The sequence below is a fragment of the Podarcis pityusensis genome (genome assembly GCF_964106645.2).
Source record: "Podarcis pityusensis genome assembly, chromosome: 1".
NCBI classification, from domain to species: domain Eukaryota; kingdom Metazoa; phylum Chordata; class Lepidosauria; order Squamata; family Lacertidae; genus Podarcis; species Podarcis pityusensis.
The window spans coordinates 32,278,044-32,305,312 of NC_138028.1; the positions used below are offsets into that span (position 1 = coordinate 32,278,044).

General features: G+C 44.0%; 1 protein-coding gene across 2 annotated transcripts; it reads right to left on the minus strand.

Moving 5' to 3' along the window:
* Positions 1 to 917: 917 nt before the first annotated feature.
* Positions 918 to 25,930, minus strand: PROSER1 (proline and serine rich 1). Of its 2 annotated transcripts, XM_080977863.1 has the most exons (15): positions 25,799 to 25,930; positions 23,153 to 23,319; positions 22,747 to 22,854; positions 22,389 to 22,454; positions 18,800 to 18,868; positions 17,734 to 17,828; positions 17,305 to 17,398; positions 16,051 to 16,161; positions 14,981 to 15,064; positions 13,908 to 13,986; positions 9,886 to 9,981; positions 9,369 to 9,413; positions 4,638 to 6,348; positions 3,667 to 3,814; positions 918 to 2,601 (listed from the first exon to the last, which is right to left on the minus strand). In XM_080977863.1, exons 3-15 carry the CDS (start codon positions 22,789 to 22,791, stop codon positions 2,470 to 2,472), a joined length of 2,775 nt encoding a protein of 924 aa, XP_080833989.1. In that variant the 5' UTR covers positions 22,792 to 22,854; positions 23,153 to 23,319; positions 25,799 to 25,930; the 3' UTR covers positions 918 to 2,469. The 2 variants fall into 2 exon arrangements, with proteins under 2 accessions (XP_080833989.1, XP_080833990.1); XM_080977864.1 differs by lacking the exon at positions 23,153 to 23,319 and having other exon boundaries at positions 25,799 to 25,914.
* Positions 25,931 to 27,269: the final 1,339 nt, after the last annotated feature.

A 27,269-nucleotide genomic window follows, 5' to 3' on the forward strand; every position in this document is an offset into this window, starting at 1 on the left:
CCCCGTTGTGGGGATTCGAACCACTGAAGTTCTGATCGACAAGTCCTAGGCTCTGTGGTTTAACCCACAGCGCCACCCGCATCCCAACTGGGAGATAAATACTGCTAATAAAACTAGCAAGCTAAGCCCACAATAAAAAAAAAAACCAATACAAGATTATTATATGTATTACCCACCCTTCCCACTAATGACCCAGCTGAAGTTATAACAGCAATTCCACAAACAGACTTTGAATTAATGGAAGAAACCCTTATTTTCTTGGAGAGGCAAAGAAAGGAACTGGGGGTAGAGTTTCAGAGGATGGTTATGTGGCTTCTAACCTGCTCATTTGTCCACATGGGCAACAAAATGTTGCCCATATGTTGTCTTGGGAGGCTAAGGAACCAGGGAAATTGTGCATTCTAAATTCACGATTCCTGGGCATTCTAGAAATGCATTACCCATCTAGAGTTGTTTTGTAGTCCTCAATTCTAACTTTCTCTGCTGTTTAAAAGCAGCATTATTTCTCTCTACAGTGTAGTCCAATGTACTCTTCTAGTAACCATGATCTTAAGAATGAACCTTCTTACATCTCTTAAAATGGAGGTCATGAGTGTAAGGGTAGTTCCACACCACCAAGAAAATGGCTTGTTACATATGCTACAATTAAAAGAAAAGCTTGGGAGATTTGTATCTTTCACCTTCAAAATGTGTAATATTTTGTACCCTGAAATATTTCAGCTGTTGGAGATTGTTAAAATCTCAGCTGTGGCTGCTCCACACAGCCCATAAAATTTCACTTCATTCAATCCAGTCCGAGCACTTACCTCCACAACGTAATCGGAAGCTCACCTCTTCAAGCTCTTCTTTTTAATTGTCTCCAATGAATTTCTGTGTTTTACAGGGGCCCTGCTGCCTCAAAAGCTATATACAGTAAGTTTTGTAAAGATTTCTTTTTATTCAGGTCTACTTTAGAAACTTGTGTACCATTGCTACACATTTTATTTTTAAAAAAGTTTATAAAAATACAGATATATACACACACACACACACATTAGTGTTCTTCATGCCTGTTCATTTGTGGAAAGGCTCTACCTTCCAGTAGACTCCCATCTTTAGAAAAAAAGGGATGTTAAGCTATGCACAGCAAGATATTCTCACCTAGAGTTCACATTAAAAACACAAAATCAAGTATCATCTCTACTGTAGTTCTAGAACATGATCAATACTTTCTTAAAAAGATATAATATTGTGGCTTTTTCTACTCATCGCTATAGATGCTAAACAGTATAGAGCACTTCATTAATATAGCAAGAGCCTATTTTGTGTTGCATAATTCCTAGCTAGAGATGGAAACTCTTTAAACTTTTTGTCTTATATTGGTATCTGTAACCTGGAGTGTAATTGGGGGAAGCAAAACCCAGTTTCAGTCATTTGTACAATTCTTATTTTGTGTATATGTTTCATAGATTTACATTTTCAGAATTTAACCACAGAATTCATTCTTATCCACAGTACAGCATTATAAGCTAGTTCTCTTCTTACTCCCCCCACCCCACCCCCACCCCCCGGCCAAAAAAAGGAAAGGAAAAAGGAAACCTGGTTCACAAATCAGCAGGTCTTCGACATTTTAGGCAATATTTGATACATAATTGATGCATTGGAGCCATTACCATGAATGGGACATAAAATACAAGTTAATTACAGAATGCAAACCATGATCTCTTACATGACCTAAAAGAACTGTACTCTCAAATCTGGTCTTGCATAAAGTTTTTTAAAAAACCAATATAGCGATCTATAGCAGTGTTCCTGGCATCCTAGAAAAGTGAAGAAATACTGATAGATGGTAGGATGCGTGCAGGTGTAAAGAATAAGCTCAAGTTGATAAATATTACTACTTCCAGTGACAAATATCTGAGCGGATCTGGATGGGAAAGGCAGTAAAAATAATACAAAAGGCAGGGGATCAGAGGAGGACAATGAATGGTGTTTCGCAGACACACAAGATCTAATACTTGAAGAGAGTATTGTCTGAGCATGTGCGAAGAGGGAGCCTGATCTACATTTCCTTTTTATCAAATACACATACAACATGCATTGCAGAGAATAAATCCTGAGGAGAACGTGTGACACGGATACCACAGCAAATTATTAGTTTAAAAGGATCAATAATATCTGCATTTTTAAAAGATCCTAGGAGGGTCCAAAGGCTCTCAACCTCATCTACTTACAAGGGAATAGAAAATTGTCAGTGCTTTGTATTACTGATTAAAAGTTTTTAAAAAACAGTCCAGTTTTTTGTAGCCTGGAAATAACAGCTACGTCGAATCCTCTTCTCTTCCTCTTGAGTGCTACACGCTGAAGTCCATGTCTCCCTTCCTCCCTGCCCTCCCCCCAAAAGCCTTCAATGGAAGCATCATCAGGGACTTTGCCAAGCCATCACTGCTTCTTCAAGGGCGGTTTCTCTGCAGGTGAAACAGATGCTCTTTATTGCCATCCACTCTGGGGAAGACTTGCCTGTAAGGAAAAGGGGGCTCCAGGTGTTCCTGGTGCAGGGGGATATGTAGTAAAACCATCTGGCTGGGATGCATAGTTCTCCAGAGCAGACGCAGTGTGTGCCTTTAAAGAAAAACAAAACAAAACAAAACAGTCTGTTTAAAAGAACACCACAAGCAGGGCCCTTGCTCCTCTTAGTTTGTTTATTTTTGCATACTTGGTTCTTAACCTATTTAGTTTATGCAAAATTTAGAATTTCTAATTAAGGATGATTACGGAAGATTGCTTTAAACTAATTTATTGGCAAACGAAACGATCTACAACTTTGAATAAACTTATTTTGCATTTTCAGACTCTCCCAACCCTGAAAACATAGATTTCATTGCCTCTTATCTAGAATTTTAATTGAGTTGGATTGATAGTTTTGCTATTAGCTATCCTGCGCATGGGATGAAGCAGGATATAAACGCCATGAAAGTAAATGAATGTTTCGTGTGATGGATAATACATACTGAGGCATAAATGACTGCAAGCATTACAGGGCTTGTAATGATCAGAGTTGTCACAAAATCGGTGTGTGTGTGTGTGTGTGTGTGTGGAATGCCACTTTCATTTTAATAGCATGCTTTATCCTCATGTTACAGATAGGTAGCCGTGTTGGTCTGCCATAGTCAAAACAAAAAAATTCCTTCCAGTAGCACCTTAAAGACCAACTAAGTTAGTTCTTGGTATGAGCTTTCGTGTGCAAGCTCTGAAGAAGTGTGCTTGCACACGAAAGCTCATACCAAGAACTAACTTAGTTGGTCTTTAAGGTGCTACTGGAAGGAATTTTTTTGTTTATCCTCATGGTTATGGAAGAAACCTGTTAGAAGTGGCTAGTTAATCACAAAGGCTTAAAAGACATCTGGATGGCACATCCGAGGCTGGGGACTAAGATTCTTGCAAGAGCCTTTCTGACCCCACTCTGCTATTATAAAATGAGCCCAGATTTTCCTTCCCTAGTTCCTATAATCTGGTACCAAGTTCTGGTCTAAACAGAATAAAGCATGCATATACGTTTGCAGACATCTCCTTAACTGATTATCATTGCAGGCATTGGAACCTTTAGCATGGAGTTCTTGCAGTTTCCTTGTCCTTTGTTACCAATGTATAAAGTGCCAACATCTTCCTTTTATGTTCTGTATTTACCTGCAGTAATGCAGACTGTGCAGCTGCACTGTGCTGAAGTTCCTGCAGGGAAGACTGTGTAGCACTCTGGGCAAGTCCAGGGATGCCAGGAAGAGAGAGGAGTCCAGGGAAAACTGTATTTCCAGGGGCCTGAAGCCCGGAAGTCAGGCTAAAAGAATCAGAGGTGGAACATGTTCAACTTCAGACACTGCGACAACAGTTTAATATACAAAATTCCAAAGTGTATTATAGTGATTAGATTCTATGCTATGATCATAAGGTCGTATACAACTAAATAGTTGCATTAGTGCAAGGACTGGCACTAGCACAACAGGATGTTCCCTTCTCTTTCCCTGCACATCCCATGCTTTCCCCAAATCTGCTCTGGGGGGTTGGGGGAACCCTCAGAACCAATTTAGGGGGAGAAGAGGTAGGGAAGAACATCTGATTGTGCAAGAGAAAGCCTTGCTCGAACTGAATGTTCGCCATAGCACTACGTGGAATATAATTCTTACAATTTAAATACCGTATGCACAAATTTGTGCGCCCAAGCACTGAATAGACCAGTTATCATTTTGCCAAGAGGGATTTTGCATGTGGAAATTGTTTTGCCAATGTCTGATATTTGGAATTTGATTACCTCAGGCAACAGATATGTGTAAAATACAGCCCAGTGCCACATTTGTTGGTTCTTACTTTAGGACTTCTCTCAAAGAACCTAGTACAAATTTAAGAGCCATATATCCTCTAGCAGGAAGACATTCAGTACTTATCAAGTTAGTAGGGTAGGTTTAAAGGAAATTACAAACTTATAGACAGGTCTCTGCCCGAGTTCAAAAATTTAGCCTGCAACACAGAGAGCTAAGAAACGGGGTATTCAAAGCAAGTTATCAATACTTCATTATCCTTATGTTTAGAACTTCACAACCACCATTAAAGATAATCAACAATTTGCCAAAGAGACCCCCTGACCTCTTGGAGCAACAACGTACCCGGCCTGTGCAACCAGTGCAGAGTTGAAGTTTGAGCTAAAGGCCGAGGCAAACCCTGGCAGCACTGGAGCCGGAGATGGGGCTGTGGCAGCTGCCGGCAGTGGTGCAACTGCTGCTACTGTAGAAGATGCCTGGAGCCCAGGGAAAGAAGGGAGAGCAGGAGTGACAGAGGGAGTGTTAGAGACAGGGAAAGGAGGGAAGGATGAGCTGCATGAGCCTAGAGGTACTTGAGGAACAGAAAACAGCGAAGGGACGGCGCTGCACAAGTTAAGGGGGAATGGGGGAGCTGGAGCAGCCGCTGAAGCAATGAGGGTCGGGAGGGCACTGGTCGCAGAGCTCACATGGGGAGCAGGAATGCCTGATGTGGTCGTAGGTGGAATGGGCAAGAGAGACCCCGTTGGGGTAAGTGCTGGGTTGCCGGCAAAAGCAAAACTGCTGGCCAGTGAAGTGAATGGAGGAAGTGCGTTATATACTGGGGCTATAGGAGCAGATGAGCCATGCGGGGCGATGGAAGGAGAGCTGTTGAGAGAAGAGCCCAAGGAGGAGAGGCTAGAGAGTGCTGGATTCAGGGAACTGCCTGGCAAGGAACTAGTGGAGGTATATACATGGCCAAGTGCTGACAAGCCTGAAGTGCTATGAGAAGGTCCGGAAGAATGGGAAGGGCCTTTGAAACCTGAAATTGTAGGGCTGGTGGGCTCCGTTTTGACCAGCGAAGGAATTGCTGTGGCAGCTGGTGCGGATGAGGCCTGCTGTTCAGGATTAGCAGGACTTGGGCAATGGGCGTGAGCAGCTGAGGAGACACAAGTGATGGGCATAATGGAGGACGGCCCTGCGGTTAAAGGGGACTGCGTTGGGGGCGTTGCGCTGTTGTTAACCCCAGGCTGAGATGGAAGCCCTGGGAAAATGGATAGCCCTGAAGTGGAAGGGTGCTGGAGGGCAGAGGTAGCAGTTGGAGTGTAACATTTGTTCCCGGACGAAGAGGGGGCTTCAGAATTCTGGCTGGCAAGGCCAGATAGAGAGGCAAGCTCAGCCGTCACAGCCGAAGGCAGCCCAGCCGAATTCATTATTGAGCTATCGTTTACGGACAGGAATCCCTTCAAGACCGACAGGAGTGGGTTAGGCAAGTTAAGTGGGCAAGGCAGGCTAGTGGCAGGAGAACCAGCAATGGCGGACGGAAGGGGACTAGCTATCCCTTGAGGAGTGGGGGTCAAGGACAAAGGAAGGCCAGCAAAAGCAGATGACAATGAATTAGGGTTATTAGCTGAGGCAGTGACAGATGCGGCAGAAAAGGGCAGGCTGGCAAATGGTGTAGAAGCGGATGCAAAAGCTTCGCTCGGGACAGGAGTGGCACATGGCGTGGAGAGCCCTTGTGGAGCTGCTGTGGCAGGCAGCACGGAAGCCAGCCCAGAAAAAGTTGAAGGAAGGGGAGCAGAGGTAGCACAATGAGCAGATGTGGCAGGAACACCAGGCAGCGAATGGGATTTGATGACAGTAGGGGTGGGAGTCGATGGCTGTGATGGGTGGACCGAAGAGATAACCTGCCCAGAGAAGGCAGGAAGGACAGGGGTGGACATGCTTATCCCTGGGATGGTTGGTGATGCAAGTGCTGATGAGTGGCTTATTGCCTTAACAGATGATGGGATTGGGGCTGGAGTAGCAGCAGGGTTAGAACCATGAGGTGTAAAGAGATGATTCGTTTGTGTAGCAAAAGCTGGAAAGAAACAAAACCGGTAAGAATTCTTGGAAACTAGCAGAAATGTTTGTATTCAACATGAATGCATTGTAACACAGTTTACACAACAGCAAAATAAAAGGTGCTACCACCATAACTTGCAAGAAGTAAAATGGTATGCAAAATGAGACACAAAACACTAGCTCATTTATCGTTCTTTGCATTGTTAAAGAATAACTGCAGGACAAGCAAATATAAATACCAGTTTCACTTTCATATTCCATGATTGCTGCTGTCAGTTTAACTATATGGTTGTTTAAAAAATTAATGCCCACCATTCATTTTACCAAATATAATGTCCATTTTTCTCCTATGCATATAATAAATATTGGATAGGTTACCAGATGTGTTGCCAGACAACAAGCAGGACTAGTACTGAGAAATAAGCCCTGCCCCTTTGTACTAGCTTCATCAGAAGAGCAAAATTATTCACAACACATTTTATTCTTGGTATCAGAAATAGCTGGATTTCAGCCTATCTTAGTTTTAAAATTATGTTTAGCTATCTTTTTTCTAAAAGTATTTTCAGAAATACAGGCAGAGTCTGCAAGGAGTTCTTATGTTTAGGAAGTCATCATGCCATAACATATATTGGCCCATCTTTCTCCTGCTATCCCAGGTACTGTCACCCAGCAATATATTGTCAGTGGTCCCTCATTTGTCTATCTCCTGTTGCTGTACCTTCCAGTGTCTAGCTAGGCTTACATATCAGGACTAAAAGGAGGAATGCAAAGGAGTACATTCATATACAACTTATTGATTTCCTTTGGGCCAGGGCTGGTGAACCTTTGGCGCTCCAGTTGCTGTACATCAGCCCCAGACAGCATGGCCAATGGTTAGGGATGATGCGAGTTGTAGTCTAGTAGCATCTGGAGGGTCAAAGGTTCCCAAGACCTGCCGTAGGCATACAATATGCATTCTCTTACTTCAAAATCCTAGTTTTTCAAGACAAGGCTGGGACAGACATAATACCACTCCTTATTAACTATTGTTAAGAAATTAGGAGGCAGTCTTAGGGCATAGCTGTCAACTTTCCCCTTTTCTTGCAAGGAATCCTATTCGGAATAAGGGAATTTCCCTTTAAAAAAGGGAAACTTTGACAGTTATGCCTTAGGGACACTTGTGCTTCATTGAATCTCCTCCTCTCCCTGGAAATAGGTGTCCTCTTCACTTTCTGTGGTTAAGCAGAATTTGTCAGGATAGCAATTCTTGAGGATGAATGGCAGCAAATTTAATCTGAACACACTTTTTCAAGCAAGTTTTGTGTTTCAATAAGAACAAAATGTGTGCTGTGAAGTGCTCTGGGATTAGATGACGGGCAGATTATAAATATTTTAAATAGATGCTCAAACTTAATTTCAGTTACTAAATTCTACATAATACTATTGAAAGTAGAATCGCTTGCAGAAGGCACTCAAAAGTCCTAAGTGGTCATGCTGCACTCACAACACTTGAGAAATGTGGGAGTTTTAACAGGAAAGGAAAAACAATATTACATGAAAAAAGCATAGTGGGGGGGTGAAGATAGGGAGCTGGCCATTAGTTCTGGGTAAAAGTGCTGCAGTAGTTGATAAGCAACTAGGTGATGAAACATACCTTTGACTAGTTCTGCTAAACAGGGAGAAAAAGCAAGCAACTTCTCTTTCTTTATAGCAATCTTACTAAGCAATTGCAGCCATTGCTGTCACCAATGCTTTCCAATTTTCCTGCAAGGCTATGTCAAAAACGTTTTACATTAGTTGAAGTTTGCTTTGGTAGCATCAAAACTGCTGACATTCACTCTACTCCAGGCATGGAGACTCAATGTGCTCACTCATTTGGGGGGTGGGGGCTGTAAAAATGGAGACTTCAGTAGATTTGGCCTTATTTCAATTGTGTACCTTGTTATTTCTCTGCCAAAGATGACAATAGCAGTCATTCGCTTCTTTGGCAGTAAGTGAAATGCTATAGTACAGGCTGCTGTTCAGGTCGTAGGGAGCAGGTTCTGCCCTTACTAACCTGATGTTCCAGAGTCTTTTTTTGCACTACACTGTATGTTGAACGATCACCACTGACTTCTGAGATAGCATGCAAAGCAGCACTGTGCCCCAAGCTCATGAAAGACATGAGCTTCTACCACAATAAAGGGCTTTGGGAATTACAAGTGAAAGAGGAAGTAGCTTATATTACTGTCAGGAAGGTACATGTTTTATGCATGTTTTCCCCACCACCATGTTTATTTCCTGTTAAACCAAAAGTGATTAAGTTGAAATGAGGCTATTAGCATTTCCTGGGAAGGGAAGAAACTTGAAGCTCCTACCTAAATTAAATACAAGAAATTCAACTGGGTACTAGTTTTTTTGTCCCCTTGTGATAAACAAATACTTTTAACTTATGGGTTGAATTGCAAAAACCACCTCCTCCTCCCCCACCCTCAAATATTGCAAAATGTTAACACAATACAGCTTTAGGGTCCATGTTTATTGTCTGTTCCATTATGTATTTAGAATTCACTATTATCAATGAAGCTAAGTTCACTCACAGGGACCACCAAATTATACATAGAAACATAGGATCTGAAGTGCTTCCGTTGTAATTATTCAACAGTGCTCAAAACCAGATAATGATAGTAGCTTTTAATTAAATATTATTTCATCAAAATTTAGCAAGTATAGACAACAGCAGTGAATTTTTTCACATGCCAAAGTTTTATGTATCTAACAATTCGGGCTAAGAAATGTACTTATTTTTTCTGTAGCTCTGCATGACATATACTTATGAATTTAGTGCTGGTTTAGATATAGCATCAGAAAAAGAAATTCTAAGCAACTGGTTAAAAAAACCCAACACTCAGGAACATAGTAAGTTGCTTACCTTAGCATTTGCTGCTATTCAAATACAAATGGATTTATTTTTAAAAAGCAGCATTCAGCAGAATTAATAATGTTTATTATCCTCACAAACACATGCATTTTTAAGTTTCTATAGCTACAGCTTGTCTCTGCAAGTGGACAGCTTACCTTGGCTTTGGGAAGATTTTGTCTGATTGGAAAGCTCTTCATTTTCTACATAAAGAACATAATTAATGAGGTGAAAACAGAATTCTTTTGAGACTACCAAGCTGTTAAAAAAACAACTCCCTTTCATTGTTTTCATTTTAACAATCATCATGCCTTGACAGATGGGAGGCCTTCCCCTCCACCCCAGGCCACTCCTCTCACTCCTGCCTACCTGTGACAAGCAGACTACAACTCCCATCAGCCCCAGCCAGCGTGACCAATGGTCATGGATGATGGGAGCTGTAGTCCAACAACACTTGGAGGGTATTATACCCTTGCTCAAACCCATTCTGAAGCAAACCTCTTCACACTTCCCACCCTGCAGAAACTATTACTGGGAGGGAGGGAGCCTGACACTGACTTGCTAGTTGTCAAGAGCAGGCTAGTGGCCCAAGACGTCGGCACAGACTCTCCCACCTATTGGTGACGCTGGTGAGTAACCAAGACACACGGGGCTTTTGTAGGGTTCTTGCTTTACCTGTTCCTACATGACTAGAAGCATATGGTGGCGGAGCTGGCAAGCCTGGAGCTATAACATTGGCCAGTGGAACAAGACCAGCATTGTTGTAAGCACCTAAGTAAAAGAAAACAGAAGGCAAACGAAGACGGTGTAATGAAGTTTCACAGGTCATCTCCAAACAGCATATCAGTTACTCAATACTTTACGGGCTGCCTTCTTCCATAAGTCCTTTCCTACCCTTGCTCCAGATATCACGGCCAATGAGTTATGGTGGGCAGCTACCTGGAGCAGGCAGAAGCACATCTTCAGGAAGCATCCTCTCAAGTGAGGTTCATCAAATCCCAATACTTAGTTGTTGTAAATGCCTGGCAGAGACACGGCTGTTCTGAAAGGCTTGTTCATTGCTTTCTTAACCCTGTTATGTTATTTTAGTAACGTTTGCCTCCATGGCTGATATATCTGATAATATTTTAAGTTGATACTCTTTTTTTTTTTTTACTTCTGGTATGATGTGCTCTTACGTAAACCTTGAATTCGCTTTGTGAAAGAAGGCAGCTGTTTTAAATGAAGAAATAAATATAGCAAGTTGTTTGAACGGTTGAAACTGCATGCAGAATATCACCTTACACTGAATTCTCAAGCAGTCACAGAATCCTGAGCTTTCAAAGCTAAACTAGTTAATTTAAAAGGTTACATCAACTCCCCACCCCCTGCAAAAAATTCCTGAGCTTTCAGTATTCCTTTAACAGATTAAAGTGTCATTAAGTCAGATCACTTCCTGGTGCAACTGGACTTCTCCGTGACCCTTCCCCTCTGCAGGGAGGCGGGACCGATTCAGATGGTCCGCCCCCGCCACTTAATGGATCCAAATGGTTTCCAGAGAGTGGTAGGGGATGTTTTATCCCATGTTGATGGCCTTTCAGCTGATTCCCTGGTGGCCCGCTGGAATGTGGAGTTAACCAGGGCTATTGACTGTTTGGCTCCAAAGCGCCCTCTCCGATTGCATGGAGTCCGGACAGCCCCGTGGTTTTCCACGGATCTGAGGGCAATGAAACAATCGTTGAGACGGCTAGAGCGCCGGTGGCGGATAACCCATTCTGAATCTGACCGGACACGGGTTAGAGCTCAATGTCGAGCCTACCAAGTGGCGATAGCGACGGCGAAGAAGACTTTCTTCACCGCCTCTATTGCATCTGCGGAAAACAGCAGCAGGAGACTCTTTCAGGTGGTTCGCAATTTAGCGGAACCACCTGCTCCATCAGGGCCCAGTAGCGGCCACATGATCTCCTGCAATGACTTTGCAAAGTTTTTTGCAGATAAAGTCGCTCAGATTCGAGAAGAGGTAGACTCCACCGTGGGAGCAGGCCGGGGCGGGAGAGTGCTAGAGTCCTGTCTAGTCAAGTTGTGTGGGATCAATTCCAATCTGTTACCCCCGAGGATGTGGACAGGCTGCTTGGACGAGTGAAACCAACCACTTGCCTCCTTGATCCTTGCCCATCCTGGCTTATAAAAGCTAGCCGGGAAGGACTGGGCGATGGGCTTCGTGGGGTGGTGAATGCTTCCCTCCGTGAGGGAGCCTTCCCAGACCCGCTGAAAGAGGCGGTTATTAAACCGCTTCTTAAAAAACCATCTTTAGATGCGGCCACGATAGCCAACTATCGCCCAGTCTCAAATCTTCCATTCTTGGGCAAGGTGATTGAGCGAGTGGTTGCTGAACAACTCCAGGCACGCCTGGAAGAAGCGGACCATTTGGATCCCTTCCAGTCGGGATTCAGGCCTCATCATGGGACTGAAACTGCCTTGGTCGCACTGGTTGATGATCTCCGGCGGGCTAGGGACAAAGGTGAGAGCTGTTTCCTAGTTCTGCTGGATCTCTCAGCGGCGTTTGATACCATCGACCATAACATCCTTCTGGACCGTCTTGAGGGGCTGGGAGCTGGGGGCACTGTTATACAGTGGTTCCGCTCCTTCCTCCTGGGCCGTGTTCAGAAAGTGGTGGTGGGGGATGAGTGTTCAGACCCCTGGGCCCTCACTTGTGGGGTGCCTCAGGGTTCCGTCCTTTCCCCCATGCTTTTCAACATCTACATGAAGCCGCTGGGAGAGATCATCAGGGGATTTGGGCTGGGTGTTCATCAGTATGCAGATGATACCCAGCTCTACCTCTCTTTCAAATCAGAACCAGTGAAGGCAGTGAAGGTCCTGTGTGAGTGCCTGGAGGCGGTTGGAGGTTGGATGGCGGCTAACAGATTGAGGTTGAATCCTGACAAGACAGAAGTACTGTTTTTGGGGGACAGGAGGTGGGCAGGTGTGGAGGATTCCCTGGTCCTGAATGGGGTAACTGTGCCCCTGAAGGACCAGGTGCGCAGCCTGGGAGTCATTTTGGACTCACAGCTGTCCATGGAGGCACAGGTCAAATCTGTGTCCAGGGCAGCTGTGTACCAGCTCCATCTGGTACGCAGGCTGAGACCCTATCTGCTTGCGGACTGCCTCGCCAGAGTGGTGCATGCTCTGGTTATCTCCCGCTTGGATTACTGCAATGCGCTCTACGTGGGGCTACCTTTGAAGGTGACCCGGAAACTACAACTAATCCAGAACGCGGCAGCTAGACTGGTGACTGGGAGCGGCCGCAGAGACCACATAACACCAGTCTTGAAAGACCTACATTGGCTCCCAGTACGTTTCCGAGCACAATTCAAAGTGTTGGTGCTGACCTTTAAAGCCCTAAACGGCCTTGGTCCAGTATATCTGAAGGAGCGTCTCCACCCCCATCGTTCTACCCGGACACTGAGGTCCAGCACTGAGGGCCTTCTGGCGGTTCCCTCACTGCGAGAAGCCAAGTTACAGGGAACCAGGCAGAGGGCCTTCTCGGTAGTGGCGCCTTCCCTGTGGAACACCCTCCCACCAGATGTCAAAGAGAACAACAACTACCAGGCTTTTAGAAGACATCTGAAGGCAGCCCTGTTTCGGGAAGCTTTTAATGTTTGATGTATTACAGTGGTGCCCCGCAAGACGAATGCCTCGCAAGACGGAAAACCCGCTAGACGAAAGGGTTTTCCGTTTTTGAGTTGCTTCGCAGGACGAATTCCCCTATGGGCTTGCTTCGCAAGACGAAAATGTCTTGCGAGTCTAGAGATTTTTTTTTCGCTTTCCCCCCCCTTTATCTAATCTGCTAAGCCTTTAATAGCCTTTAATAGCCTTTTAGCAGCTAATCCCCTAAGCCTTTAAGCCTTTAATAGCCGCTAAACCGCTAATAGCGCTAATCCGTTAAGCCGCTAATAGGGTTGCTTCGCAAGACGAGAAAACCGCTAGACGAAGACTCTCGCGGAACGGATTAATTTCGTCTTGCGAGGCACCACTGTATAGTATTTTAATATTCTTTTGGAAGCCGCCCAGAGTGGCCGGGGAAGCCCAGCCAGATGGGCGGGGTATAAATAATAAATTATTATTATTATTATTATTATTATTATTAAGTATTCAGCTGGAATTCCCCACATTTAAGATTAGAAACTATGAAAACGCAGGTATAAGGTGTCAAACACTAGCAGCAAAGTGGATTTCTGCTGTCCCACCCAAGTGTCCAAACCCCTCAAGCAACTGCGCCCCAATATTTCAGAAATCTCATTTTTCTTTCACTGCTCCTGATTTTTCAAAAAAACAAAGCAGGAACTATTCTTTCAGTTTAATTACTCATCAAGAGTCAATAAAGTATGCATAAGGGATTGTTTTAGGGTGGGTAGGAAGCAGAAACGAGTAGGAGAATCAGCTCCAAGACTCAGAGCAGGTATAAAATTATCTATGGAGAATTGTTTTGAGCTGCAAACATCACAACTGAAGGACATTAACAAGTTGGACAAAATTTAGAGGAGAGCTATGAAAGTCATTGAATTTTACTCCATCATGCAATTAGTGTAAACAGTAAGAGATCTGAAGCATATATTTAAGAAAATAACTGAGGGTATTGCCTATAGAGAATTGTCAACATTCTTCCACAGTGTAAAGGGGAAACGATCACAGAAAACAAACAGGAATGATGGGCTTACTTGGTGCAATGGTTGCATGTGGTCGACAAGGAGGGATAGGATAAGGAACAGGCTTGTGTGGATTGTATGTTGCTGGGGCCTAAACAAGAGGGACAAGAGTTTGTCAAAACTGAACATTTACACATTAATCTATTGCAAAGGCAATGGTAAATCCCCCCCTCATTTTGTAGCAAAAATTATTATTTTTTTCCACTACTGAAATATTTCGAAGGGAAGTGCATTTTGCTCAGTTCTCAAAATTCCAGCTGACCATTTTCACAGGTTTTCTTACTTGGTTTCGACTTCTGCATTGGAAGCCTACTGCCTACACTGCAGTTTGCCTTTAAAATGCCCCAGTAACCAGTAATTGATATGACTTATCTGCCTTTAAACTCTAAGGTGGAAAACCTTCTCTCAGATACATTTGAGACTTCTTGAGTCACTACCTTTGTGCTATGAACAAAACAACTGAACTCATGAATTTCTGATCTTGCCAACTGTAGGGAAGAGCTGCACCTCAGCAACAGATCATACGCTTTGGATGCAAAAGGTCTAAGATTCAACTCTTTTTGCAATCTTCAGGTAGGACTGGGAAAGATTCCTGTCTGAAACTCTTGAGGGCAGACAGAAGTGAACTAGCTGGACCAGTAATCCAAGAAGTCTCTGCTCGTTTTTTTCTGGAATGTCCACTTCTTCCACCACACAATTCAGGATGGTCCCCTAACCTCCAATGGAGCATTTTCAGGGAGCGACCAGGGAAGAAGTAGTCAGCTTATGCCAACTCTGAGACATTCATTCAGCTGTGGATACAATGCACTATCACTGATTCTTCTCCTTCATTGCATTCAAACAGTATTTGGCAACTTATCTTTACCACCTCCTTTGCTCCTTCCTCCTTTCTTAAAAAAACACCAAACTTTACATTGTAAGCATGCAGAAGTCATTCTTTTAAACTATTTTTATTACGGTCCCTTTTTGTTCTTCCACCATTTTCACCCTGCTGTTACTTCTCTCCCAAGTAACTCTATTCTGTTTTCAACAACAGGAGCAGCCCCAATAATGAAGCTTATAAAAATGTAATTTTGTAAACCTACTGGTTTGGATGGTCCAAGGATACGAGCTGCTATTCCCTTGCCTTCATTAGTGTAGTCTTCATTCTCCTTTTTGACAGGTGACCCCTGGAAAAGAGGAGGACCCACTATTAAAGACCAAGCTCTCTACTGTGTGGAAAGCAAATGCGGGTTATAGAAAGCACAGGGGCATTTGTAAGAGACAGATAGATAGATAGGATATACTTAGAGTAGCTCTAACTGTCTGTCTATCACCCATTATAAGGAAAACGTCCCCATTGAACCATGAAAGACAGCTTCACCAGAATAAATTAAGATTTTCTGTGACATTTAAGCAACTAAGGCTAGAATTCTATACATTCACTTAGAAGTAAACCCGCTGAATACAGTAGAACAGTTTGAGTAAACATGCTCTCAGAGTGAAGTTTCAGGCCACACGTTCTAAGGCAGTGGTTTCAACCAGGGTCCAGTGGAACCCTTAGATTCCACAAGCATCTCCCAGGGGTTCCACAAAACTTTGCAATAAACTGATGCAACCTGGAGTACTCGGATCATGCAGGGTTCCAGGTTGCAAGGATGCCTTGATGCACATAGCCAAAAGTGCAACAGCCCCTTTCCCATAGCCACTTGCCCTTTAAGAAAGCAGACACAAGTGGGAGGTGCTACTGGTCCTGGCCAACGCGGAGGGCATGGCACTGCTCCCCCTTTGCATGGTGGGAGAATACATGTGCAATTCTTCTCAAGAGAACTACTATTGGAGTGATTTTTGGGTTTTCTGCTTTTAACAGGAACTGGATATTTTCTTCTTCAAAACCAGTTATTCCAAGTAGAATTTAATTATTCCAAGTAGTATATGCTTCCCTATAATGAGGCCTGTTTGTTGTTGTTGTTGTTTTTTAACTAAAGAGAAACAAATTAGGAATTACGTTATCTTTTTAACAAAACGTTCTTTTTATTATTTGCCCAATACTGATGAAGACAGGCTTGCTGTTATTCTTTCATTTTTGTAGGCAATTTATTGTAGCAGTGCTACTTTTATATTCCACCACCAATCCCCCAAATGAAAATGACAAGTATATTCAGTAAGATCATACTGGGAAAATTCCATTTATGCGGCTGGGCTTTCCTTTTGGGTAAGGGTTTCCTGGAATCATGCCACAGGAAGATATCATAGCGTGAGGTGCTTTGCATCCTGCTTTGGAAGCCTGCAATATAAACAAAACAAAGGGCAGCATTAGATTCCAACACAAGTATACTAGTGGTGGCAAAATAGCCTGCTTTATGAATACACAAGAATGGGTGTAAAGGTCAAGCTACCAGATTCCAAGGGTATCATGTACATTTCAGTACAGCCCAGATGGCTTGTTCTCGCAAGCCACTGCCTCTCCATTCCCCTTCTCTAAGGCCTGATAATACCCTTAGAGCAGAGCTGGATGATGGTGGCCCAGTGGACATATCCCAGTGGAACATCTTTTTGAACCAGGGACTCGGATTAGCATAATCCTTAGGTGGAAATCCTGCACTAAGCATGGGTCTTCGCCCTGGGGGAAAGGTCATGTGGTGCAGCAGTTTCATATTAGGGATTTTGAAGAGATGTTCTGCCACGCTCTGGAGACGCCTTAAGCTTTTTGCAGCTGTTTGCTTTGAATTATCTCAAACATGCGAATTTATTATTTGACTTTCCTATTTTTACAGCAATGTATTGCATTCCAAATTATAATAGGCTGTGTGGTGTAGTGGTTAAGAGTGGTTGTCTCGTAATCTGGGGAACCGGGTTCGATTCCCCGCTCCTCCACATGCAGCTGCTGGGTGACCTTGGGCTAGTCACACTTCTCTGAAGTCTCTCAGCCCCACTCACCTCACAGAGTGTTTGTTGTGGGGGAGGAAGGGAAAGGAGAATGTTAGCCACTTTGAGACTCCTTCAGGTAGTGATAAAGCGGGATATCAAATCCAAACTCTCTTTTTTTTGTGACTGGGTAAGTCATAAACTTGGTCCAAAGGTTCAATTCCTACTCATCATGGGACCAGTCAATGAAATGCCTCATAGAGCTACCTCATACTTGTTTGTGCAACTGAAGTAGTGCATCTTTTAAAATCCACAGACAGGTATAAAAAAAAGAACCACAGCCCCATAGTGGCAGCAGAGCAAACTGACAATACAAGGGCAAATTATACATTCAAGGGAGAATGCAAAACTTGCAGAGAAATTCTCAATTTCTCCATAGACTCAATCTCTTTGTATTGAGGAGATACATACAAAATCATGCAATGTCCTGAAAACCTCCAAAACCATGCATTTTGTCCCTATGCGCTTCAAAGTTTCCATGAATGCAGCCGTGAGGCAATACCTGTTCAAGAATTCTCCTGCATCTCTTCTTCTCAGACATGCTAGTTCTGAAGAGATCTTCAATAAGGCGGTAATTCTGAGCATCAATAATATTGCTATAAAACAAAGCACTATGTTTAGAAACTGTTAGTGGCTCTCATGCATACAGTCATAGTATTTATCAGAGCTTGTTGTGCTACTTAATATTCCTCAGCAGCATAATCATAACAACAAAACTAATTTGAACAGAAATGAGATGGACCAGTACTATACAAATATACACACACAAACAAACAAGCTATCAGTGCAAGAAAATACGCCCCCAGTCACAGCCCATGAGGTCAAGGATCTGAACCATTCAAGCCTCCATCAAACCAAAACACCAAGAGGACATGTGCTAGTACTAATGGTAACAGTCTGCATGGAATGCTAATCAACAGCCAATACTTACGAAGCCAACAGTTCTAGTGCAATAAGCTTGTCTTTGCTAAAAGTGAAGCAGTTCAGGATGTTAACCACTTTTGCTGCAGAAACAGCTACCATTTTCTAGAAAGAAAAGAAAAGAAAGTTTCAGCAATCCCTATTCACGTACATTAGCTGCAGGCTCACATGTCCGCATTAAGGGTTGTTGTTGTTTTTTACAATCAAGTGGTATACAAATTGTATGAACAAGAAAAAAGATCATTGAGTTTTTGGCAACCCACAATTGGATCAGAGTGCACAGACTAATCAAAGGTAACTGATGTGGTGCCCATCCTGATGTTGCGCTGCAACTCCCATCACTCCCAGCCTGCGTAAGCAATGATCAGGGATGACTGGAACTGCAGCCTCCAGATGATGGGACTAAATGCTGGCTACCTGGGTACAGACTAACACTTCAACAGCTTGTTGAACAAGGCTTTTGTTCATAATGACAGCATGAAAAGGCAGTAGAGAACCTGAAAGTCACCTAGGTCTAACCACTACACTGTAGCAGAACAGACAATTTACAAGTATAATGTTATTTCCAACTGTAGACCCTCAGCACACATAAGCTATACCAGACTGTACATGAGATCACAACAAAGGTTGCATCGCTTTGGCAAGAGGGCTTCCCCTTCCTCCCCACTGCGTATCCCATTCTCTGCCAAATTTTTCCACTTGCCTGCAACTCCCTCACTCCTCTCAAATCCAGAGAAGTTGGCAGACACAGGGGGGAGGTGTGGAAGGGAAAACCCTCTGGATACAAGCCACAGTATTTGAAACATTCAATATTGACCGAGCTAGTCTTTACAAAGAAGGGAGAATAGGATGGAATACGCAGCACTGGCTGAAGGGAGGCTAAGCGGCCCCCCAAAAGTGAGCATGTCAGAATCATGCACAATCAGGATTTGAAGTCATCTTTAAGGACTGCGGTGATAATACGAATGAGTAGTCCAATCCAAACCTGCTGCTGGAAACCAAGTGAATGCTACTATGGCTATAAGACCAGAGAAATGCAATTCAACAAAATCTACTGCTTCAGTGAAAAAACTTACATGTTGCAATGCCTTCATTGCTTTTAACTGTGGTTCAGCCCAAGAAAAGTACCTCAGTAATTCAACAATCTGCAACGAAAGAAATCTGAGAGTTCATCACTCATGCAAAAACTGAACAAATGCAACCTTTGGACATCACTTGTAGCTAGAAGTAAAAAGGTTTTCTCAGAAACGTTTGTAGAATGGTTTTCGTTGATTCTTTAATAGATGTGAACTAGTTTGACAAAATTTAAATCTAAAATAGTACCAAACAATTAAACATTTTTAGAAACAGAATTTCAAAGTTATCCAAATCTTGAACCTCAGTTTAATAAGCTATTTTTTTTGTAATTGAAATATGAATACAGATGCAGCTACATTCATGGCAGCATCTACCTTGTTGTAAGGTAGTACTTCTCAAACAGTGGACCTCAGATGCTACAGCCTGTCCAATGCCTCTTCACTTGTCTGCCTATCCTGTCCCCTAGCTATCCCACAGCCTTTTGGTTGGACCAGTGCCAGCATCAGTGACTCCTTGCATACTGCAAGGTGGCTGGGAGACAAACATTGGGCAGCTGGGGGTGGGCAGGAGGAGGAGGAGGAAAGGAAGGTCTCCATCCTCTGAGGGAAAGGGGCTAGAGGAATTGTGGAAGGAAATCTAAAGAAGTCATCTTTAAGGACTTTAATGGCCTAAAGAAGCCAGGGTAGCTATCTAAAGAACTTTTAACTGAGCTAAGATTAAAAAAGGATGTGTACAAAAAATGGAAAAGGGGGGAAACCACCAAAGAGGAATTCAAACAAATAGCCAGCACGTGTAGACACAAAGTCAGAAAAGCTAAAGCACAGAATGAACTCAGGCTTGCTAGAGAGGTTAAAAGCAACAAAAAAGGCTTTTATGGGTATGTTCGTAGCAAAAGGAAGAACAAAGAAACAGCAGGGTCACTCAGAGGAGAAGATGGTGAAATGCAAACAGGGGACACAGAAAGGGCTGAACTCCTCAATGCCTTCTTTGCCTCAGTCTTCTCCGATAAAGAAAACAATGCCCAACCTGCAGAATTTGGAGCAAATGATTCAGCAGAGGAAACACAGCCCAGAATAACTAAGGAGATAGTACAAGAATACTTGGCTAGTTTAGATGTATTCAAGTCTCCAGGGCCAGATGAACTGCATCCAAGAGTATTAAAAGAACTGGCAGATGTGATCTCAGAACCACTGGCAGTCATCTTTGAGAATTCCTGGAGAACAGGCGAAGTCCCGGCAGACTGGAGGAGAGCAAATGTTGTCCCTATTTTCAAAAAGGGGAAAAGAGAGGACCCAAATAATTACCGCCCAGTCAGTCTGACATCAATACCAGGGAAGATTCTGGAGCAGATCATTAAGCAAACAGTCTGTGAGCACCTAGAAAGGAATGCTGTGATCACCAATAGTCAGCATGGATTTCTGAAAAATAAGTCATGTCAGACTAACCTGATCTCGTTTTTTGACAGAATTACAAGCCTGGTAGATGAAGGGAACGCAGTGGATGTAGCCTACCTTGATTTCAGTAAGGCATTTGACAAGGTGCCCCATGATATTCTTGTAAAGAAGCTGGTAAAATGCAGTCTTGACTATGCTACCACTCAGTGGATTTGTAACTGGCTGACTGACCGAACCCAAAGGGTGCTCATCAATGGTTCCTCTTCATCCTGGAGAAGAGTGACTAGTGGGGTGCCACAGGGTTCTGTCTTGGGCCCGGTCTTATTCAACATCTTTATCAACGACTTGGATGATGGACTCAAGGGCATCCTGATCAAATTTGCAGATGACACCAAACTGGGAGGGGTGGCTAACACCCGAGGACAGGATCACACTTCAAAACGACCTTGACAGATTAGAGAACTGGGCCAAAACAAACAAGATGAATTTTAACAGGGAGAAATGTAAAGTATTGCACTTGGGCAAAAAAAATGAGAGGCACAAATACAAGATGGGGGACACCTGGCTTGAGAGCAGTACATGTGAAAAGGATCTAGGAGTCTTGGTTGACCACAAACTTGACATGAGCCAACAGTGTGACGCGGCAACTAAAAAAGCCAATGCAATTCTGGGCTGCATCAATAGGAGTATAGCATCTAGATCAAGGGAAGTAATAGTGCCACTGTATTCTACTCTGGTCAGACCTCACCTGGAGTACTGTGTCCAGTTCTGGGCACCACAGTTCAAGAAGGACACTGACAAACTGGAACGTGTCCAGAGGAGGGCAACCAAAATGGTCAAAGGCCTGGAAACGATGCCTTATGAGGAACGGCTAAGAGAGCTGGGCATGTTTAGCCTGGAGAAGAGGAGGTTAAGGGGTGATATGATAGCCATGTTCAAATATATAAAAGGATGTCACATAGAGGAGGGAGAAAGGTTGTTTTCTGCTGCTCCAGAGAAGCGGACACGGAGCAATGGATCCAAACTACAAGAAAGAAGATTCCACCTAAACATTAGGAAGAACTTCCTGACAGTAAGAGCTGTTCGACAGTGGAATTTGCTGCCAAGGAGTGTGGTGGAGTCTCCTTCTTTGGAGGTCTTTAAGCAGAGGCTTGACAACCATATGTCAGGAATGCTCTGATGGTGTTTCCTGCTTGGCAGGGGGTTGGACTCGATGGCCCTTGTGGTCTCTTCCAACTATATGATTCTATGATTCTATGAAATCAGAAAGTGAGATATTTATTAATTATTATTAATAATAAACTGAAAATAGAAAGAAAGAGGAGAAGAGAAGAAAGCTGCAATAGCAGGAAGCAGTGAATCTAACAGGAACATTTAGGAATAATGAAAGAAATTGTCAGTTGGGAGGGAATAAGGTACAAACGTAAAAGGAGAAGAAATTACAGAAAATGAGTAAAGTTATTTTAAGAGGCATTGTGGGAGGAAAATATGAAAGAAAAATACTTCTCCATTTAGAGTCTCTGAATCGGCAGATTCTACCTAAAACTTCACAGTACTATGACTTGAAGAAAGCTGATCATCTGAGCTCCTTGATGAAAAGAAAACTGTGGTAAAGAATTTAGCAATTTCCATAGGTGGATTAGATAACTGTAGAAACCACCAATGTCAGTAACTGACAGCTGCTCAGAAACTGACTCCATCTTGTGACTGGCTCTGCCCTGCACCACCATTTTGTGACTGGTGGACTTCAGTAATTTCCTGCTGTCTCAAGTGGGCATTGTGGGCACAGAGTCTGAGAACCCCTGGTGTAAGGATCTGGTCCCACTACCGGAGCATAAAATTCACCCATACCCAGCAGAGCACAGAATCAGGCTTCATAAATATACTATTTTCTTGCTTCACAGGGTAGGGTCCTAAATTAGAGGGGGAAACTCAACATTTACACTCATCTCACTCTCCCAAGCTGATAAGAAAAACAAAGCACCTTTAGCAGAATTATTCATGCTGCAGCAGAGACCAGGAAGCTCCAATTGTTGTTCAACTCCCAACGCCCAAGAGCTCTAGCCAGCATGGCCAACTACTAAAGACGAAGGGAGTTGCAATCTAACAACACATGAAGAGCCCCTGCTGTAACGACAGTTGCCTTGTCATAATTTCCAGAGCTTTGCACAGCTTAATTGTTCTTCAGCATTACCTGTTCGCTAGAAAAGTATCCATGTACATATTCAATAGCTTTCAATTTGTATTCCATCAACACAGCCTATGAAACACAAAAAACCATAGGTTAGTTTGCAAAACTATAGTAATGAAGGTGTAAAACTATCTGAAATCAGAGCATATAGCAAGGGTGGCGCAATGGGTTCTTATTAACATCCTGGGTTTTATTAGAAGGCACATTATACACCATTCAAATGTTATATGTTAAAGACACAGAACTCCTTTAACAGAATATAGAAGACATATTTGCACAATATTAAGTTTGTTCCCTAGACTAATGTTTTTACATTTTTTACACTTGAGCTGTTTGTTATATTGGTTTAATCACTAATTACCTTTCTAATTTCATCAAGCACCATCTCAAATGCTTTTTTATCCATCTTGCTTTCTTCAAGTTGTAACCCTTTGTCAGTTCCAGACACTCTTTATTGCAGAATTGACTTCTGTTGAAAAGACACAAATAAAATAAAATGTGAATTCCTGCTCACACTGTGCACTTCACTGACCATGAAGTTCATCACTAAGTCTAGAATGGGGAATTGTTAACATTGAGAGAGCCTCAACTTCTGAAATATCTGCATCACAGGTAATTCCAAAACTCTTTATTCATTCTCTCATTGAAGCCGTATTTCCTAGCCCCAGCGTGGAAAAATGGCATGTTACTGTCCTCAAGTTCATGGTAATATACAATGTCCTCAAACAGTCACAAAATGAGCAGCCTTCCATCATAAAAGAACTTACCCAAGCCTTCTCAAATGTAACAGCAGTTCCTTTGAACTTACTCAGATGCACAACACAGAATCTGCATGATGCTGATTGGCAGCAAGAAGGCCAGCAGGTATATTTTATTTATTTTAACATTACTGCACTGCCAATGTCGCTCCATGGAGCCCTCGGGACATCAATTTCTAGGTAGAATCCAAAAGACAGAAAAAACAGAACTCAGTAGAAGCAAGCACCTCCTAAAGGAAGAATGCTGAGCATTCTTGCGACATTTCGTGTTGTCAAATGCTGCGACATACTATCCAACTTTCCATAAAATAGATCTACATTAAAGCCTCTCTCCTAGTAAATTCTGAACCTTTAAAGACAAGCAATTAGGACATGTGAATAAAACATATTTTCTAGTATTTTAAAAGAACTCCTGAATTCTAGAGAACAGTTTCAAATAGTACTATAACTTGGACCCAAAAGGGCCTTACATGTGCAGAATGATGCTTCTTTTGATACAAGGGATGTTGCTGCCAAATTCTGTGAGTACCCTGAGCCCCACCCATTTATTGCCATTTCATAAGGTTCTTAAACCCCTTAGGAGCTTTTTGGTCTTGCAGGGAGCAATATCTATGAAATCCTCATTGTGCAAGTGAGGGTCTCCTCACACTTCTTTGGATCCAACCTGAAATATTTCCCCCCAAAATCCTCTATTTGTCTCTTTTTTAAAAAAGGAAAGCATAGATCTAGGGTGATCATAATTATGGAATTTTGTATCCAACCAGTGGTAAAGATAAGGCATTAGACATTATATTATAATGTAGCTAGGGCACATAGCTAAACCATTACTGTCTGTTAAAAGTTTTACCTACAGCCCAATCCAAAAATGGCTCCGATCGAAGCCCATGGATTTTATTCCTGAGTAAGTGATCACAGAACTCCAGTCTTGTAACACAATTCTGTCTATGCAAAAGTAAGTTCCAATTCAATGAGGCTTACTTCCAGGCAAACAGAGCTTTGGTAAAGGCTGAAAACCTTATCACCTTCAATCCTTCCCAGCTCACAAAGGCTTGATGCCCTTCCACAATGCCCCATTTATCTCTGTAACTGGGCTGAGTAACTGAAGAGGGACCATGTGCAGCTCTCCACATCCCCTGCAATGTCTCATTAGAGATATGGGTGACCATCCTCAACACTGGTGGGGGGAGGGTTCCCCTGACATTCCAGAGATGCTTTGTGGCAGGCTGAACAGGGTTCATCCTTGCATAAGTCCATGCTTGTGCAGCAGTGTTTATATAAAATAACATGCAATTTTCTCTTTGCTTCTGTGTACTGAATGCACAAATTGTTTTTATCATATTTGAATGGAATTCTACAAAGCCAATGATGATATTCAAAACTCCTGAGGCTAATGTAGAGTGTGGGTCATCAATATCCCATTCAGAGAGTAAGTAAAATCTGCCCATTCTGCTACTTCAATCTCCTCCCTCACTACTTTACACTTTCTTCTATCATCATAAACACAACATCCAATCTGTTCCAGCATGATACTCATCGCAGCCCAGTTTGATTCAACCATTCTCACTAAAACCATTTCAGAATTCCACCTTCGAAATAACTGAAGTTGAACCAAATCCAAACACAACCAGGAGTGAACACACACTAGTATAACCTGAGCCACTCTGTGGGCAAATCACCAAGCTTCTTCAGCACACCTGCTTCAAGGGATCGTCTCTGTGATGAACAACTAACTGATACTGCCTGGCAGAATCCTCTAATGCTTCTTTCCGTAGGGTAAGGATGGGAAACCTGTTATCCTCCAGCTTCATGTTCCATCAGCAGCAGCCAGCAAATGCAACAGCCAGGAACAAGACCAGTCATAGTCCTACTACAGTGGTACCTCGGGTTAAGAACTTAATTTGTTCCGGAGGTCTGTTCTTAACCTGAAACTGTTCTTAACTTGAAGCACCACTTTAGCTAATGGGGCCTCCTGCTGCTGCCGTAGCATAATTTCTGTTCTCATCCTGAAGCAAAGTTCCTAACCCAAGGTACTACTTCTGGGTTAGCGGAGTCTGTAACCTGAAGCGTATGTAACCCGAGGTACCACTGTACTTCCAGGGGTCCACAAGTTCCCCATATTCGATATAGAAGTCCCTCTGATGACCTAAATGAAAAATTGCCCTCGTCACCAGCCCAGCACCAACAGCTTCTGCATTGTGGGCTTTAAACAGACGGTTATGCTAAAGGCTGCCATTCTGGGCACAGGGCCTCCCCTCAATCCAGGGGGACTTGCTTTCCTGAACAAAACCTCGTGCTCACACACGTCTCGCGTTTGCTGTGACTTGAATCGCGCTGAGTCCAACGGGGTTTAACTCCATCCCGAGGGGGCTCGCCCGACGGGTTCCGGATTAACCAAGAACTCGAAGGGCGACGCTGGTCACGCTTACTCGGCACCAAGTCCCGTTGGACTTAGCGGCGTTTACCCCCGGGAAACACGTGCCTCAGGGCTGCCGCTCTGACCAAGGGAAACGGCTCCGGGAGTCGGCGCCCCGCGTCGCTTCAAGGCTGCAGCACCCGAAGCAGGCGGCGCAGGCAGGCCCGAAGCCCATTATGGACGGCTCGGGGCCGCTTCGAGCCCCGCCTTCCCCGCACCCCTCCAGCCGGTGCTCGGCTTACCATCCGCGGCGGCCCGGCAGGCAGGCGAGGAGCGGCCCCTGGCCGGCGTCAAGGCAACCCGCGCGCAACCCCCAGCCGCCCCCACCGCGCGGAGCCAAACTTCGCGACTCGTCGCCTCCTGATGTCATCACCAGCCAGGCACCGCCATAAGAGGCCTTCTTCCCGCCCCTCCGTTCGGAGTGGATGCCGGGAAGGAGGAGACGCACCTGCTCCGGGAGTCAGCCCCGCCCACCCCTCTCCCTCAGAGGCCGGCTGCGTCTTGGGTGGGCTCAGAGCTCTGTGCTCAGCGAGGCTTATGGGCTCCCTGGGGGCAATGTTAGAAACTGAGATAGGAAAACTAGGAGCTCAATGGCACCTTAAACCTAAGTTATGGGCGCCACAACGGAATGGCTAGGCGCGCTATTTTATAACAAGAATACAACTCTGAAAATGAACGTAAAGGGGGGACCATTAGGTCCAGTTGTGGCCGACTCTGGGGTTGCGGCGCTCATCTCGCTTTACTGGCCAAGGGAGCCGGCGTACAGCTTCCGGGTCATGTGGCCAGCAGGACTAAGCGGCTTCTGGCGAACCAGAGAAGCGCATGGAAATGCCATTTACCTTCCCGCCGGAGCGGTACCTATTTATCTACTTGCACTTTGATGTGCTTTCGAACTGCTAGGTTGGCAGGAGCAGGGACCGAACAACGGGAGCTCACCCTGTTGCGGGGATTCGAACCGCCGACCGCGTCAGCAGCTAAAATATGATGTTCATTTTTCACATGGTCTAGTCCATGGGTAGGCAAACTAAGGCCTGGGGGCCGGATGTGGCCCAATCGCCTTCTAAATCTGGCCCACGGATGGTCCAGGAATGAGCGTGTTTTTACATGAGTAGATTGTGTCCTTTTATGCATCTCTGGGTTATTTGTGGGGCATAGGAATTTCTTCATTTCCCCCTCCAAATATAGTCTGCCCCCTCCAAGGTCTGAGGGACAGTGGACCAGCCCCCTGCTGAAAAAGTTTGCTGACCCCTGGGACCCCTGGTCTAGTCCTTCCCCTGCCTATCCCCCTCATATTCTTAAGAGGGTCTCTTCTCCAGTCTTCAGAGAGTACCTGATGTGGGGAGGCAGAAAAAGGTACTCCTTTCCTTCCACTTTGCAATTTTGAATCTGAAATCTTAGGTGCAGTACTGCGCCCAGGGCTCAGAAACTGCTCACGCTAATGAAATTCCCTGTTGCAAAATGCACCTAGAACAATGGGAGTTTTGCACACTGCCTGGGGGTGTTAAAAAGGTGATGAGAGGCAGCCTCACTTGGGAGGATTCCTTTATTGCATTTACAGTCTCTCCCACCTTTTTCTCTAAGGAGCTCAAGGTGGTATACATGGTTCTGCCCCCTCCTCATCTAATCCCCACAACGACTGTGAGGTAGGTTAGGCTGAGAAGCAATGGCCTGCCCAATGTCATACAATCCAAGTGGAGATTTGAACCCTTGGCC

What these genes read in the sequence shown, in the direction of transcription:
- PROSER1 (XM_080977863.1), bottom strand. Translation starts at nt 22,791, where the DNA reads ATGGATAAAAAAGCATTTGAGATGGTGCTTGATGAAATTAGAAAG. An exon ending in GATACTTTTCTAGCGAACAG is followed by an intron (nt 18,869 to 22,388) that starts GTAATGCTGAAG and finishes CTTTCGTTGCAG; the next exon opens with ATTGTTGAATTACTGAGGTA. An exon ending in GCAGGAGAATTCTTGAACAG is followed by an intron (nt 16,162 to 17,304) that starts GTATTGCCTCAC and finishes TTTATATTGCAG; the next exon opens with GCTTCCAAAGCAGGATGCAA.